The sequence below is a fragment of the Emys orbicularis genome, chromosome 1 (assembly GCF_028017835.1).
Source record: "Emys orbicularis isolate rEmyOrb1 chromosome 1, rEmyOrb1.hap1, whole genome shotgun sequence".
NCBI classification, from domain to species: Eukaryota; Metazoa; Chordata; order Testudines; family Emydidae; genus Emys; species Emys orbicularis.
Window position 1 is genome coordinate 250,900,989 of NC_088683.1, and position 18,298 is coordinate 250,919,286.

Sequence of the window (18,298 nt, forward strand, 5' to 3'; positions counted from 1 at the left end):
AACTTTCAGATATAATTAAATCAGTTTTAATTCACATCTTCCATTATTTTGGTGCAAGTCAGTACAACTCTTATTTTGGAATTTTGCTTGTGTCAAGGATTATTTACAAAATCCCATTGACTTTTGTTTAGGTTCTCCTGTGAACATTAGCTGTGGAGCCCTTCTGGGGATTGGGAAGCAAAATATAGCCGTTGTTACATGGGAGGTTAATGGAATCAAAGCTGAATATCTCAATATTTCAAGGTTTCATGAAGACCATCAATTGTAAGCACAGCACCATGTGAAATAGTTTTCATATTTTGCAAGCTGTGCCTATCCATTAACAACTAACAGTAACAACTTTCTCTACTAGTTTTATGAGACGTGATCGGGAATATTATGGAGAGTCCATTTTAACTATTGAGGAAGTAAAGGAAGAGGATCTTCTGTCGAATTTCACATGTACAGCACTAAATGAAATAGATCATGTAATGTTCACGGTGACATTACAGCTCAAAGTGCCTTGTAAGGGTAAGGTACCTTTCAATTTTTATACAGTTTGAAGAATCAGAAACATGTGGTTGTTTGTTTCAGCTGGCAAAAGTAAAATAAAAAAGTACCATCCCTCCCACTGCCACCCCATATTGTCCAACTATACAACATATATATAGTATACAACTATATATACACAAACTATAATATGGAGAGTTTTGTTGGTGGATTTGTGGAGATCTGGTCTTGAAGCTTTAGGATAAAATCCTGGCAAAATTCCCATTGACTTTGCTAGGGTCAGGATTTCACCCTCAGAGTCTAGTGCTCTGAGGCAGGGGTTCTCAACCTTTTTCTTTCTGAGCCCTCCTCCCCCCCCCCCCCCATGCTATAAAAACTCTCAAGGCCCAGTTGTGTCATAATAACCGGTTTTCGGCATATAAAAGCAAGGGCCGGCATTAGGGGGTAACGAGCAGGGCAATTGCCTGGGGCCCCATGCCACAGGGCCTCCCACAAAGCTACTTTGCTCAGGCTTTGCTTCAGCCCCGAGTGGCAGGGTTCAGGGCCCTGGGCTTCAGCCCCATGCAGTGGGGTTTTGGCTTTCTGCCCTGGACCCTAGCGAGTCTAACACTGTCCCTGCTTGGTGGACCCCCTGAAACCTGCTTGCGGCCCCCCAGAGGGCCCTGGACCCCTGGTTGAGAACCACTGCTCTGAGGGACAAGATTCTGCTCAGTGTAAGTGTGGAGTGTTGCATGTATAGTGTAAATGAGAGATTCAAAATGACATGCAGGTATGGTGACCAGAGGTCCCGGTTTTATAGGGACAATCCCGATTTTTAGGTCTTTTTCTTATATAGGCTCCTATTATCCGCCACCCCCGTCCCGATTTTTCACACTTGCTGTCTGGTCACCCTACGTGCTGGGGATCCAATTCTGCATTCATGAGAATGTCGCTGCCAAATCACTCTTTCCTTGTGGCAAGATTAACTTTCCTTGAATCTATGCAAAGCAACCACTTGCCCATGTGCTGAGCACAACAGCCCCGTGCAGCCTGCTGTTCACCACAGAAGGACTCCAGGATCAAGATCTGAGTCATAGATCAGTGTGTGGCATAGCTCTGATACAAGTCTCCGTTTCTGTTATCAGCAATGTTCAAATACTCTTTCTATCGCTTTTTGAAAATAAACTATTGCTGCTAGTGCAAGACAAAGTCAGGAAACACAAAATCTTTAAGAAAAAAAAAGTTGAAGGTTGAGTTGCCAGTTCTTGTAGAGACAAAGGACTGCACTTTCCCTCTCTTCTATTCTAGTCAGGTTCTTATGTCACCCTCATCACCCTAGTAACTGCACACCTTCCAGAAGTGAATTAAGCCATGTGACTTGCATTCTCTCCCCAAGGGAGAATTGTGTGTGCAGTGGTTTGCTTTTGTAGGGTGCCACTTTGGGGGTTGTTGTTATTTTCGTGTACATGCTGCTAAATGTGTATGTGAGAGAAGGCAGGTTGAAGCAGTGCACCATGCACTTGGAGCAGAAGGTAGTGAGGTTTGGGATGGTCCTTAGCTCCTGGGGGAGTTTGTTCCACAGTCCCAGATCAACCCCCAAGAAAGTTCTTTGTCCTGAACAGGTGAGCTTGACTTTTATAATAGAAAGTTCCATTGTGCCTGAGGAGCAAAGCTTTTAATTATGGTCTCCATTCCAGAGCTTTGGGTGATCTTTTAGGCTACATCTACATTGCACATCACTGGCGGCGACATGTAGAGTGTGCGTAGCTACACATCGCATTGAAAAGCACACCATGTCCACACTCTGGTGTGTAGCTACATATGTCAGTGAAAGGCTCTGGTAGAGGGGAGGTAGTGGGAAAAACCTTTAGCAACTCTGCACTACAAGAGCTTTTCACTGCGGTGAGGCACCTCCCCCCGCCAGAGCCTTTCCCCGCTGCCAGAGTTTTTCCCTGTGGTGGGGCAAAGGCTTCGGCAGCGGGGCACTGTCAGAGACTTTTCCTGCTGCCTGGAGTCTTTCCTCATAGCATGGAACTGCTGGAGCCTTTCCCCACTGCTGGACCCCATACCCACTGCTGGAGTATTTTCCTGGGTTGGAGAAAGGCTCCAGAAGTGGGGAAGCAGTGGGCACTACACAGCTAAAAATAGCAGTGTAGCTGGGGAGGCATGGGTTGAACAAGTAGAGAGCTGTGTAGAGTATGCATTCAGGTATGTACCCACACCCTTCAGGTTTGTCTTTATTCACCTAAGCTGTGCCTCACCATCTACACTGCTATTTATACCTGTGCTCTGGGGACTATGCGTGTATGTACACTACACCCCACCAGAAGAAGAGTGCAGTGTAGACACACCCTTAGATATGCTAAGTGCAGGTCATTGAGTGCCTTGGAGATCGGACCTTGGCCTTGACTTGATAATCTATGGGAAGCAGGTTTGATATGCTCAAATATCCCATGTTGCTGAGGAGATGTACTTCAGTGTCACTGGCGTTTCCAAAGGGCTGTTGGCTTCATGCTCAGATATATTGCATTACGGTAGTCCAAGACATACGGTGATGAAACTGAGGCAAGGCCATCTTCCATCAGGATGGGATGGAATCTCCTAGCCATCCAGAGATGGTAGGAAATGTTACTCGGAGATACTGCTGTGTGTGAGCTTAGTACCAATGAGGAATTCACTCCTAAGCTATGGACTGGATTGACCTCTTGTGGGTGTGTACCTTCAATCAAAGGAAAGTAAAGCCAGTGGGGCAGCCCCTGCAGTAATGTTGCTAACCATAGGTATGGTAATATATGTCTCTTGTTGTGGTTCATATACAGCTGGATGAAGGAAACAATGACTAGCTGTGTATCTGACTTTCAGTGTAAGAACAATTTTTGTCTCTCTGAATTCTGGGCAATGTAATCATTAAGTATCTGGTCCTTGCTGTAGACAAATCCTATTTTGTTTTTATCCATAGGTCATCTATAATAGTTCATGAAAGGCTCTTGAATGTGCCCACTTTGCTGCTGCCAGTGTGTGTGATGTCTGTCCCCCTCTGTCTATTGCTGCTATCGCCAAGATCCCTACTTTTGTCATTCTTGACTGCTGGTACCACCTCCAGGAGTGCTTATCCTCTGCTGTAGCTGCCTCCCCTCCTTCCTAATATGGCTCAACAATATTTATGGTGAAATGACAGTAGCTGGCATTTAAATCTAATCATTGATACAGTAGGGATTTCTTGTACCAGATGAATTATAACCTTGCAATAAAAGTCATGTAAAATGTCTCCCTTGTTGTTTTTTCCTGAAACAAGCAGACTTTTAAACAAATCCAATATCACCCTCCTTCACCATTTTCTTCCACTGTCCACAACACTGCGCAGGCCTCCCAGTGCCCTCTGCTACCCCATTGTTAGTGGCTCTTCCCACCCATCCGCACAGTCCCCTTCTGCCGGTGATGTGCCGCCATTTTCACAATTATTATTTGTATCACAGGAGTGCTGAGAGACTCTGTGGAGGATTAGACCCTCATTGTGCTAGGCACTGTACAAACACATAGAAACAGTCCCTGCCTCAGAGAACAAGATGGAAAGAAGTGCTATTTTACAAAAAGAGAACTGAGGTATAGAGGGATTAAGTGACTTGCCCAAAGTCACACAGGAAGTCTGTGGCATAGCTGAAACTGAGCCCAGATCTCCTCGGTCCCAGTCAATTGCCTTAACTACAAGACTATTCTTAAATACAATGTCCCCCTTAATTTGTATTAGCAGGTGGAAGGGTGACAAAGGGGTTAGGGTTGTGCTCACAAACAGGAGTGGGGAGGGATTGGGAAATCTATTCTTCCAGCTGCCCCCCCCACCCCCCAGGTAAAACAGAAGTGCTTTCTCATTATCACTGCCAAGGAAGGAGCTGACACCTCTTGGCAAACATGCTTAGATTAAGTTCATTTCAGTGGAAATGTTTGCATTTCCTTCCCTTGGAATATACACAATGTATGTAGATTTGAAGTGTATGTGAAGATTTGTAGGAGGGCTTGGGGTGTCTGTCCCAAAGATTTTTCTTTTTTAGTTTGTTTAATGACCGGGGCATGGTGCAACCCAGTGCCTTCCAAAAGCAATAAATCAGCTTTTCAGACACCTCTTATGTCACCAAAGCTCCTTGCATACTGCTGGTGCTATACATAATAGTATGTAAGAGAGACAGGGTGACCAACTTCTGTTGGTGCGAGAGACAATCTTTTGAACTTACACAGAAGTTGGTCCAGTAAAACATATTACCCCACCCACCTTGTCTCTAATATCCTGGGACCAACACAGCTACAACAACACTACAGACATAAAACCATGCAGTCAGCTCTGTCTGGGATGATTTGGAAGTATCCAGAAGGGGGTGAACTCTTTCAGTGGCAGGGAAATTGCCCATACCATCCTTCCACTTTAGTACCAGAATTTTAATGAGGAGCTCCTGGGAATCTCGAGTCCTTCAACCACCTCTCTGCCTCCTACTCCTCTACCCTCCTCCCCCCGCCTTAACCACCATCTGCCTCTACTTATGTGGTATGGCTCTTCCAGCATACACTGTATCTTCTACCACTACTACTCCTCTAAGTGACTCTTCCTCCCAAGCTAGCCTTCTCCTTCCATCACTATCTCTAATCCACCCCATACACACTGTTCTTTCTCCCACGTGAATATTGCTCCCTTCCTCCATCCCACTCTCTCCTACTTCCTTTACCCCACAAACACCAGACTCCTTTCTCATGCAATCAACAGGCCCAAACACTTCTACTACAAACACCAAGTCTCATCCCATACTCCACATTCACGGTTTGTCCCTGATATCTTCTGATTCCTCCTCTCTCAAGCCCAGGTCATAAAAAAGATGTTCCTGATGTCTCCTGACCCCTTTTCACAGGAACAACAGGCTGCTCCACTGCCTCCAGATGCTCCCATCTTCCTCTCCTTTGTTCCAGAGAGGGCAATCACCACATCCTCAGGATTCCCTCTGGCAGTAGATTCCCTCTGGCAGTATCTGACTGTCAGAAGCTGGGAGTGGATGACAGGGGTTGGATCACTCAGTGATTGAAAGGTTCTGTTCATTCCCTTTGAAGCATCTGGCATTGGCCACTGTCGGAAGACGGGATACTGGACTAGACGATTGATCTGACCCAGTGTGGCCGTTCTTATGTTCTCCCCATTCCCAGACAAGCCATCTCTGATGTCCTCTGAGGTCAATTCACAGACATGTTTTATCTGGTCTATATGTCTGTTTATGGAGTGTTGGTCTCTGAGCACTGACAATGGCAGGTTATTCCTCACATCTCTTAATCCCCCTTTCCTGCTCCTCTTCCACAGTTAGGCCAATCTCAGTATCCCTTCCTGTTTGCAGACTGGGTGCCTGAATACCTCTTAATTCTGCCCTGTCTCTTCACAGACTGGTTGCCTCTGGCATCTCTCTGTCCCTCACGCCCATTCAGAGATGTTCCACCCCGGACATTTCTGGCTTTACCGTCATAGACAGCCCTCAGTGATATCTTCCATTTCTCCCTTCATCTTGATCTGGTGTCTTCTTATCCTCATTCTCAGACAGGCCCATAATGTGGAAAAAAAATCTTTTCCTCTGTGCACTCTCTGCTATAGAAAATATTTACTTCTGTAGACACCAAAATCATGCTGAGTGGAAGTGGGCCTACTTCCAGAACACCAGCTTCATTTTTTCTCAAATTCTTGGGAAAGTTCAGGACTGAATCTGGCACTCAGGTTTATCTCTGGAAGATAGATTTGGAAGTGAATTGCAGACATGGATCCAAACTTTGCTACTTGGATCTCTTTCTAATTTTGAGGCAAAAGCCGTTATAAAATATCTTCTGGCTGGTTTCCATTATGCTGTCCCTCTCCAGTCCCCTGTTCTGTCGTCTTATCACCTCCTGTCTCCTAGTGTTGTTTTGTAAAGAGCCAGCAATGCCATGTTCCCACAGCTTTTAGCTGTTACTTAAAAAAGCCCAACAACAACAAAAACCTATTAATGTGCTGTTTTTAGCAGGATGAAGTAAAGTAATAATTCAGTAACGAGAAACACCTAAATCGTCTTGTACAAGGTCTTCACAAGTACCCTGCCCAGAAATTGCATGTAACTCAGTTTCTCTCTCCCACAAGGACAAGAGGCTGAATCAGCCCTGTTGAGAATTGAACCCATAGTTCCAGGAAGCCCAATGTGGAGATTTCTGTCTGATACGTATACTTCATAAACACAGGAAGTTTATGACCTTTTTAACAGTCCTTGTGTATCCAGCACAAATACAGATGTCAACAGCTCCTTATAAGGCTCCTGTATTTGCTGAACTGGGATGCTAGGGCCCAATTTTTTTATTAGCTGTCTTTTAGACATTTAGACCTCAGGGCAGAACAATCTTTATATTTGTATATAATATTGTTTATATGATATCTTTATGTATTGTTGTTGACTAATGAGAAGGATTGTTGCCATTGGATGCCTGATTGTTTCATGTCCCTTGTACCCAGTAGGAATCCTAAAAACAAAATCAAGAGTGTAGAATCCGTCAGATTTCTCTAAATCCCAGCCATATAGGGACAAAGGATGACGTACTTTCAGCCCCTTTATTTTTCTGGCTTTTGAATGTTTTTTCTCAGGGGCTCATGCTTTTAGGTTGCTTTCCTGCTCTAAATGGCCCCTTAGTGCACTGTCTTTCTCTGGCTCACGTTCTTCTGAAGAAACCATGAAACTGTAAATAGGAATAAAACAAGCTCTTCCATTTCAAATGTTTACTTTTAGCTAATTAATTCAGAGCCAAATCCAGATCCAGTGGCCTACCAAATCTGCTCCAGGCTGTGGAGCTGCTCCAGGAAGGCTACGTCAGCCTAATTGCTGTATCAGTCTGTGCCAGATATTTATTCTCATGATCCCTCCAAATCCCTGGGTGGCAAGTAGGATGGGAAAGCCGACCTATATTTTTCTCCTACCTACCACCCCTATGCACTGCCGTAGAGCCAGGGCTCCATGACATGCAGATGAGGTACATCCAGTTCTGCTACATGAAGCGGGGGGCTAGATTTGCTCCCCCAAAACACACTATAACTGTAACTGTGCCCTGGGAAATGACAGTGTTTCTTCCATCATTTTTTAAAATGTACATGAGACTGGTGGGGTGAAAGTGAATCCCTAAGCCTCAGTCCTCCCAATGGCACCAGGTGGATGGATCCCTGTGCCCACATGGAGCCCCATTGACTGCTGTGGCGCTCTCTCTGCGCAAAGTTTCTTGAAGAATCAGGTACTTAGTACTGGCTAGATACAACATGGTCAATTTGCTGCATGAAGATGATATTAGATTTAAGTACAAACAAAACTTGACAGTGATATAAATTAGCCAGTGAATGTTTGTTATAATGAAAAATGGTGGATCATAAATCACATTGGAAACTATTTTAAATATTTGGAACTAGAAAGTGGTTTAACAATTTCTGTCTGTTTTATTATTATTATTTTGGCAGAAATATATTTGTGCTGGAAACTTGTATACCAAGGGCCAAATCTTCAATCTTTACTGAGCTAGCACTCCTTTTTCAGTGCAATCAGAATGCTGCCTAAGATTGGAAAGACTTTGATCCTAAGTTATGGCTCAATGTCCTTGGAGAAGGCTAAGATGTTCTACTAAAATTTGCCTTGTCTATAGCTTAAAATGTAACACAAGAGCATAGGTTCATAAAAGAGAAAGCAAGAAAATAGTTTTTGTTTATAGAATTTAAACTAACAGATTTATTTGGGCATAAGCTTTTGTGGGTAAAAAACCTCACTTCTTCAGATGCATGGAGTGTATAGATCAGTGGTTCTCAAACTGTGGGTCAGGACCCCACACTGGATCATGACCGCATTTTAGGGTTGCTAACTTTGGTTGGATGAATTACTGGAGGTTTCATCACATGACATTATCTTTAACTAAAGATTAATCTTTAATTCCTGGAGACTCCAGGACAATCCTGGAGGGTTGGCATCCCTACTCCTTTTTAATGGGGTCGCCAGGGCTGGCGTTAGACTTGCTGGGGCCCGCAGCTGAAGCCAAACCCAAGGGCTTCAGTCCTGTGGGGCTCAGGTTACAGGCCCCTTGCCTGGGGCTGAAGCTCTAGGGCTTTGGCGTTGGTCCCCTCCCCACCTAGGACGGTGAGGCTCGGGCAGGCTCAGGCTTCAGTCCCCCTCCAGGGTTGTGTAGTAATTTTTGTTGTCAGAAGGGGGTCGCGGTGCAATGAAGTTTGAGAACCCCTGCTAGATGCAGCTCAGCATTGTTATTCTGCTTGTATTGAGGGGAGATATAGCAAAAAATACATTAATCTAAGGCAGGATCTCTCTTAGCACAGCTGCTGTCTCCTCATCCCACACTCCCCACTCCATGTCCCCTGATGTCACCTGAAGGGGGTGCGGCTGATGGTGAGGTCCTCTCTGCAAAGCAGCTACAATCACTCCACCCCCGATCTCACCTCTGATGGGAAAGGGCAAATGTTGGGGGCCTTCTTAGTATGGTAGCGGCTTTATACCTTGGAGATAAAAGCTTATAAACCTCACCCAGCCTTGAAATGGCATATGGGAGGCAGGCCAGTGTGGGGAGCCCCCTCAATGCAATGACTATAACACTCCCACCACACAGTCCCTGACATAACCTCCAGGAATGGAGCTGAAGGTGGGGTCTTCTGGACGCATCAGCTACCACTCACTGGGGGAGGTTCTTTTAATCCCTTTACTCCTTAACATCCTATCCAGGGTCTGTGTGAGAGGCAGAGGACAGGGCCCAGCTACTAGCATCTTTAATACTAATACTGTCTTTTTTATTTTCTTGGCAGGAGATAATCACAGCACCTACACAACAATAGGGATTCTTGTTTTGTTAAGTATAATAGCCCTCTTGCTCATACTTTACCAGTTTTTCCGAATTGATATTGTCCTACTGTGTCAGCGGATATTTAAACCCTACAAAACCCAGGATGGTGAGTAAGAATTATGCAAAAGATAAGGGGGAGGGGGGAAGCCGAAGAGGTAAATTGCTCTGAAATGGCTTAATTGCATAACTGTTTATTGCATCCCATGTACTTTGGGCCTGATTCTCCACTCCGTTACTCCTTGTGAAGTCATTTATACCCAGGCAACATAAGGGTAAAGTGGTAACATTCTGATCTCACAGTGTTGCATGCTCACTTTGCACAAGTGTGAAAGGCCATCTAATTGGCAAGGCAGTAGAGAACCAGGCCCTTTATAAAATATGAAGGCTGTTTCCTAAATTTAGTAGGGGGGGGGGGTGTATTTTGATGTACAAATACTAACCTCGAGGTCAGTTAGATTTAGATAGGCTCCCTAACCATCTGCAGTCCCCGTGTAAAGCCCTTTGTTCTCATGGGCTCTGTGTAAGTACTATTAGTGTAGTATGAAAAAAAGCATTTCAAGCCAAAGAAAATCCTTGTTTAATACTCTAGAGGGACAGTGCAAATATGATAAATAAGGCTATCAATATTAATTGTTGTAAGCGTGCCCAGAGCGTACAATGGGCACCTGTTAATAGAAGAACAGCTTTTATAAATCAAAACAAAAATATATACATAAATAATAGACAGGTAACTGTTTTGTAAAAGGTTCCTTTGAGAAGGCACTTTTTATTTAACAGGTAATGTAAGTGAAGAACTTCAGGATATAGTCATTGCTGCTCTATGGCAAAACATAATGAAAATTTGTGTAAAACCAACCTGTTAATATGCACTGAGTTAATTCTGGCAAGTCTTCATTTATTTCATGCACCTTCTTTTCTATCTAATTTTATTTTACTTAAGGCAATTCACTTTTCTTTTGCATGACACCTTCCTTTATATCCCAAAGCACCATACAGAGTTCATTAAGTACATTTACAGTTAAATACAGGTGGGAAACTTAAAAATGGAAAAAAGAAAATGGAGGAAACAGAGTCCCTGTTTAGGAGGAAGTCAAAGGAGGAAAGACCAGTCCAGGAGAGGAAGTAGATGTCAGATTGAGGAGATGGCAACAAACCAAACATGACTAAGATTAGAGGGGAGAAGGAGATGAAGGGAGAGATGTTTGAAGGAGATGAAGGGCATAACTAGGGTGACCAGACAGCAAGTGTGAAAAATCGGGACGGGGGTGGGGGGTAATAGGATCCCATCTAAGAAAAAGACCCAAAAATCGGGACTTTCCCTATAAAATCAGGACATCTAGTCACCCTTGGCATAACAGAGACAATGGAGAATTTGAAGTAGGCCTTGGCTGTGTTTGCGACACCATATCTTGAGTGAACAGGACCTTCACACAGATACATGAGATATCATGGGAGTGAGGGGTAATTTCCACAAGCAGAAAGACTTCAAATGTACTGTCTGGTCCCAGCATGTCAAAGGATGTTACTGGCTTATGATGCCACCAAAGGAACAAATGCAGAAAATTATATTGGATTCATGCTGACATGTGTTGGTTTGTTTAATTCTTACCATATGACTAGTCTGGATTGTTGAATTTAGGGAGACAGTCTTTTGCGCTGTAAATTTCCACATGTGCGTCAGTGTTTGCAGGACCAGGGCCTAAATCATGACACCCATAATGGTAAAACACCAACGATATTGCTGCACATTTTTTTTAGTTTACAAATATCCATATGTTGATTTACAAGCTTCTGCTTAACAGAAAGGTCTAATTAAATCTATTTCAAAAGATTATTTTTTCTTTTCTAACTCTTGAAATAACTACTTTTCATCCATACTAACAGCAATGTGCTTTCCCCTTGTTTCAACTTGCAGATGGGAAGATATATGATGCATATGTTATCTATCCCAAAAATCGCACTAATGAAGCTAATTTTGTGGAATATTTTGTTCACCAGATTTTGCCAGATGTTCTAGAAAATAAACACGGATATAAACTGTGTATTTATGGGCGAGACATGTTGCCTGGTGAAGGTAAGGATCAAAAGCCATTTTGCGGTGAATGACTTGTGGTTTGGGGGCGGTTTGTGATCCTAGCTATCAGCCCACACTGGGGAGTAAGGAGTCTCTTTATGCTCTTGTGCAGGTTACTCACATTGTGGGCAGCAGTGTGTGAGAGTAGCCTCTGTGGAGCTGCTACTCTCCCTCTGCACAGGTGGGTGAGGAGCACATGGGCAGAGCCGCAGGATGTAGCTTTTGCTGGCTGATGTGCCAGGGACAGTAATCTGCAGATTAGAGGCACAAATTATTTACCACCTGTCTGAAGAAATGGGGAACCATGAACTAGATTTTGACTCTTTTAGGTGTGTCTACATTGGAGCTAGAGGTATAATTCCAGTTTGGGCAGACATACTCACACTAGTTCTGATTGAGCTAGCGTGCTAAAAATAACAGTGTAGCCATGGCTGCACAGGTGGCAGGATGAGCTGCCTAGAGTGCATACCTGGGGTCTCGGATGGGATTGTACTTGTGTTGGCTAACCTCTCCTGGTGCTCATGCCACAGCAGCTACACTTCTATTTTTAGCACTCTAGCTCAATCACAGCTTGTGCGGGTTTGTCAGCCAAACCAGAAATTATACCACCAGCTCTAGTGTAGAAATACCCAAAGGCACAATCTGGTTCACGGTCTGCTTGTGGGACAGTGCCTCACAAGCAGACTCAGGACTTGTGGCAAAGCCACAGCTAAATCCAATGTGAGCAGCTTTACAAGAAACCGAAAAGGGAAAAATCACAGACTAACAGTTTAGGATTCAATCCTGCTGCTCTTTCTCATAATTGTATGCACACTGATGTTTCCTGAGGGATAACTTGCATGAGTAGGGTAGCAGGATCTGGCTATAAATCACTAATCAAATACTCATTGGCCATGTAATAAAGGACTGATGTAATCACTAGTCTTTGGAAAACTTTGAGGTAAGACTCCAGTTGATTTCAGTCCCTTCATCATTGGCACTCTCTATCACTGAAATACAGTTGCATAGGAAAAGTCAAATGCTATGACTAGATTTAAAACAAGCATTGGATAATTGTTGGCTGGTAAACTTAGACAGATATGATTGATAAAATAAGGGCAATAAAATCACACTCTATAAGGCATTTTCTGTAGGTATGGAGAAGAAATTATTTATCCAAATACAGTATACTGTTGCATAATTGGTCAAATGCATAGGGAGTGCCACAGGGTGTCTGGCCCCTTTTAAAAGGCTGTATGGAAAGATGAACTCCAAGAAGGGGCCAGAAAAAGAACAGTGGGGAGCTGTTTGAAAACCCTTCAGGAAAGAAGGTAGGCCCAGAGAGGGCAGAGATTCAAATAGTGGGGGGGGGGGGGGGAAAGAATACACCTCTCCTGTGATTGGAGAACATTATTTCCAGTTGACTGTTGGGAAGGAAACTGAGGACTGCATCCCAGAAAAGGTAATTGAGTGGAGACGTAGGAGATGACAAAGGTCTGCTTTAAAGATGATGGATTGAGTTATCTCTAATGTTAATAAATAAACCAGCAGTGGGGTTATTTAACAGAAAAAAGGTTTCTGTGCAGTAATTGAAGAGAACTTGAAGAGAAGTATAGTCATGACTGGACCAATAGGTCCATATTCGGCCAGCTGAGGGCACACATGGATGACCCCAGCCGATGATAGGGGAATATTGTCTTCCTGTGAAATGTCAAATATTGATCTCTGATAATAGCAGGATCCTGGACTTTGTGAATCAATGGTCAAATCTGGTTTGACAAATCCTATGTTCCAAAATGAAATTTCAGCTCTCAGATCTACAGTAGTTTAGCTGTGATTTTTGTTAATAAAAAACACAGCTATTGCATGTCTCCTTAGGATTTGCATATGTTTGTAGACTAGACAGCATGCTTCTTGCACTAATATGGATTTGTCTGTGTTCATTTTGTCAGCCCAATTCTGATAATATTCACAAAAGCCCACACCATGTCCTTGAACTCTGTACACAACTTCTACTGAAATTAAACACACAGATTAGGAGCAAAGTATGGCTCTATGTGTGTGCACTGGATCATTTACTAATTTTTTTTCTTTCTTCATAAAACTGGATCATATTGTTCCATCTATTTTTAAACAGAATTTCCCATAGATTGTGGAGAGTTCTGCATAGAAATGACTGGTATGATATGGATCACATATCCAATGCCGCAACATCCTTGTATCATTCCCAGAATCCCAGGAGTGAGTAGCGAAGGAGTGAGAGCCTATTAATCTGACTGTACCATATGTCTGCATTCCCGAAAAGAAATATGTGAGAGGCTGATTATGCAGTTCAGAGCTGCATATAGCCAGCCAGTTCTCCATGAGAATCAGTTTGAGAACCTCTGATATAATTCTCAATTATCCATTGAATTTTACCTTAGGTTTTCAAAACTATGTAAAGCACCAAAATTAGAAATGCCCTCTAAATAGTGGGCACCAGTAGTTAAGAATCATCAGTGTATGAAGGTTTCAAATAAAGAGAGCATTTGAAATAAACCCCTTGATTACGGTATGCTTTTCTGCTTCTATTCATAATGAGAGACTAATTCAGATTAAAGTGAGACAGAGGTGATTTTCAATGAAAATATATGTTGAGTGGAGAGAGGAGTCTGTAAAAGAAATCTCACAATCTTGTGATTTTTTTTTTGCACATTATTAGATGCAGCCAATGCATTAGAAATGAGAATACAGAAGAGCAGGAGACTGATAATCATTCTAACACCACAGCTAATTCAGTGTGAGGAATTTGGTTATGAACATCAGATTGCCTTATACAGTGTCCTCATTCAGAACAACATAAAGGTGATCCTCCTTGAAATGGAGACAATTGGGAACTATGCGGGCTTGCAAGAATCCCTCAGGTACATCATCAAGCAGCAAGGTACCATAAAATGGAAAGAGAAGCACAAAGAATGCCCACATGCATCCAACTCTAAATTCTGGAAACTTGTGAGGTACCATATGCCACTGAGACACAAGCCTTCACAACTCAACCATGCAGTGTAAATAGGTAGTTTTCTTAAATACTGTTACTTTGTCTGTTTGAATTGTCTGCTCTGGTTTGCTTTCTGTAAATATCAAGATATAGATCAGGGGTCTCAAACTCAAATGACCATGAGGGCCACATGAGGACTAGTACATTGGCCCGAGGGCCGCATTACTAACACCTCCCACCCCTGCCGCCCTCGGCCCCGCCCCACTCCACCCCTTCCATGAGGCCCCTTCCCTGCCCCGCCTCTTCCCACCCCTTCCCTGCCCCCATTCCAACCCCTTCCCCGAAATCCCCACCCCAACTCTGCCCCCTCCCTGCCCCCAGGGGGGGGCAGGAGAGGTGTGGGGTGTGGTGGGGGCTCAGGGCAGGGAGTTGGGGTGTTGGGTGCAGGAAGGGTGAGGGGTACAGCAAGGCGTCAGGGTGCAGGGTGTGGCAGGGGGCTCAGGGCAGGGGGTTGGGGTGCAAGAGGGATGCAGGGTGCAGCAGGGGGATCAGGGCAGTGGGTTGGGGTGCAAGAGGAGTGCGGGGTGCAGCAGGGGGTTCAGGGCAGGGGGTAGGGGTGCAGGGTGCAGCAGGGGGCTCAGGGCAGGGGTCAGGGTACGGCAGGGGGTCGGGGTGCAGGAGGGGTGCGGTATGGGGCTCAGGGCAGTGGGTTGGGATGCAGGAGGGATGCGGGGTGAGGCAGGGGGTTGGGGTGCAGGAAGGGTGCAGGGTATGGCAGGGGGTCGGGGTGCAGGGTGCGGCAGGGGGTTCGGCTGCAGGAGGGCTTCGGGGGGCAGGATCTGGCCCGGTGCGTACCGGGTGCAGGGCAGGCTCCCCCCCTGCCTGCCTGTCTGCCCTGCCCCCGCCCCGCTCCGCTCCGGGAAGAGGCTGGAAGGGGGGGCAGAGGGGCTGTGTGTTGCTTCAGGCACCGCCGCCAGCAGCTCCCATTGGCCGCGGTTCCCCGTTCCCAGCCAATGGGAGCTGCTGGGGGCGCTGCCTGAAGCAACAGCCACACACAGCCCCTCCGCCCCCCTTCCCCATGTTCCAGCCTCTTCCTGGAGCAGGGCAGGGCAGGGCAGGCAGGCAGGCACAGAGCCTGCCCTGCTCCCGGTGCATGTCCGGCCGGAGCCGCTCTGGTAAACACTGGGGGAGGGCAGGGGGGCTGCGAGAGGCTTGCGGGCCGCAGAAAATCACCCCGAGGGCCGCATGCGGGCCGCAGAAAATCACCCCGAGGGCCGCATGCGGCCCACAGGCCGCGTGTTTGAGACCCCTGATATAGATCCTTCTTACTCTACATAAAATTTAAAAGAATGGCAACAAACTAAAATCCTCTTCCTTACTCCATCATTTTGTGAAGTAATCATGTTGTCTAACTGGTGGTCCCTTTAATCTTCGTCCCCTAAACGCTCCTTCTTGTCTTATCTCACTATATCATATCTAATACTGGTTCTAATTCTGGGTTCTACTATCTTTGTGGCGCTACATTGACTTGTATCTGATAGCAGGATCAGAGGCTTAGTTTGTAAGCTCTTCAGCTCAGGGACTGGGACTCTTCTGGTTTTGGGAGGCTCCTATAACACAATGAGATGCCGTTATAAATAAAATTATAACAACATACTAGTAATAATTAAGAAATGCTTTAGATGCTGCTGCTTATGTATTTTTGAATGCTTGGAATAAAAAATTTGAAATGTGAATAAAAATACATTCTTTATATAGGTAGTGAATTTATCATCTCTGTAATGTCAAAAAAGAAATGAAAATATCACTCCAGTGTACTTTCATTGTATTGTAAACATGTTTTTAAAATTAAAATTTTAAAGCTAAATTTACAGAAAGACGATTTTAATGAAAATTGCTACATTTTCAAAATAATCAACAAAATTCATTGCAAATAGTTAAATATTGTGGCTGTGCTTGATATTGGATTCTGAAGTAAAATGGGATATTTTGTATGCTTGATTGTTTCAGGTATCTTTTTCTCTTAGGTTCATGAGAGTTTGCAAGAATAATTCCAGATTCTGGTCCAGCAAGATCTTGTAAAATTCAGAGAAGAATCTGTGGCTTTGCTTAATTGAAAATCAAGCAATGACTTCTATCAGCTCTTGCAAGACGATAGGGGCCTCTTATGTGTGTCCTTGCATGTGAACATGGGAAAGAGCAAGCTATGCAGAAAATAAGAGAGAAATTCTTACAAGCGATTGAAAAAGCATGTTTGTTATAAGGTTCTTCACAGAAGAGCCTGAAAGTCCTTTTTTTTTTTTCCCCCTGCATTGATAAGAAGGGTTTTCTTGTGTGAATGGGTTTTCTTGAATGGTCAGAATGTTGGAAAGACAGCACACTTGTTTCTATCTATAAATAATAGTTTACTTGCTTTTTTTAAGTAGAGCTTGTCGAAAATTCACCATGGGTTTTCAGGGTTTTTTTGTTTTGTTTGTTTTTTTTTGACAAAAAGTCTAAATTTTCAGCTATTTTGGTGAAAATTTTTGGTGGAATATTTTCCCCCGACCAACTATATTTGACAATATGTTTGACATTAATTTGCCTTAGCTGAAAATGTACAAATTCAGCCTTGTTGTAGATCAGATTTCCTCTGAGTTTGTGCCTGTTTGATTGGATCCCTGGCAAATTTACCCTCCCCTTTACTTTAATATCTATTTCTAAATAGAGAATCCTGCCCCGGATATCTGTCATGTATGTATCCCAAAGTATGTGTTTCATTAGAATATTCAGAAAGATGTGTTGGAATAAAATAGAAACATTCATCTCTGAGAACTGATCAGTTTTTCAGTTTGTAATGAAGAGGAGTCAGAGCACCATCTAGTGGGGGAGTGGAATTATTAAATAGAGGTCAGTGTTAGATTGCAGTCACCTTAAAAAACATTTAATAGAAGTAAATACAGCGGGCCAGTTTCTCAGCTTGTGTAAAGTGGAATGGCGTATTGAAGTCAATGGAGCTACATTGATTTACATGTACTGAGGATCTGAGAGAGCAGACAGGGCTTTTGAGGTACTAGGTCCACTAGCTCAGTAAAGAATAAAATACACCTTGCAAAAGAAAAGTTGTTTGCCTCCAAGGCATGGAAGTTCTACGGATGTGATACAATTAGTTGTGCCTTCTCATCTTTGGATATGATACATCTCACAATGGCGTGCTCCAGCTGAAGCAACAACATAAGGTAGAGATGGAGAAATGAGGAGTGACATACTGGCCCTGTTGAAGTCAATGATAAAATTCACATTGATTTCAATGGAGCCAGAGTTTCACCTGAGATACCTGCTAACATGAACCAAGTTGGTTTCGTAACCTGCGTACTACAACTTACACTGTGTATCCCTTACATGTATTTAATGTGTATAAACCCTTTGTACAAACATGTTAAACACCCGAGGCCTGATTTACCACTGCAATACTCCAGCTTTATACAGTTGTAACTCCACTGAGCCAGATTCACTGGTATGATTGCAATGCTTTTCATTGCTGCGCGGCACAAAGCAGACAGAGCATATCAATGGATCTGGCCACTGATTTCACTTGAATTATGTCAGTAAAACTGCAGTAATGCAATAGTAAATCAGGCACATTTTCTGATGTGTATTTTTCTATATACCACATATTTGTCATTATCTAAAAACTATAAATTTGGTACCATAAAATTACAGCTTACTTTAATTCACATTATTGTGGACTCTGTTGTGCAGTAATTGACCACCAAAGGAACTGTTTTCTATGCTGAAGGTAAGTGTAACAGGGGTAAATATCATTTGTGTGGTAATAGTGTCTCTATTTCTCAGCCTTTGAAAAATTTTCATTTTGAAGATAATGAAGTCAGCTGGCCAGAGACTTTTTATAGCAGAGTTAATATACAAAGGGAATTGTATGTCCCCGATCC

At 43.7% G+C, this 18,298-nt stretch overlaps 1 protein-coding gene across 1 annotated transcript in view; it reads left to right on the forward strand.

Annotated features, from left to right (window-relative positions):
• The window catches only part of IL1RL1 (interleukin 1 receptor like 1), a 30,046-nt gene extending 15,609 nt beyond the window's left edge, over positions 1–14,437 (forward strand). The window contains exons 7-11 of the mRNA XM_065423327.1: positions 132–264; positions 353–510; positions 9,299–9,442; positions 11,252–11,410; positions 14,091–14,437. Of these exons, the coding sequence (XP_065279399.1) occupies positions 132–264; positions 353–510; positions 9,299–9,442; positions 11,252–11,410; positions 14,091–14,437 (941 nt within the window). The remainder of the gene's footprint in view (positions 1–131; positions 265–352; positions 511–9,298; positions 9,443–11,251; positions 11,411–14,090) is intronic.
• Positions 14,438–18,298: the final 3,861 nt, after the last annotated feature.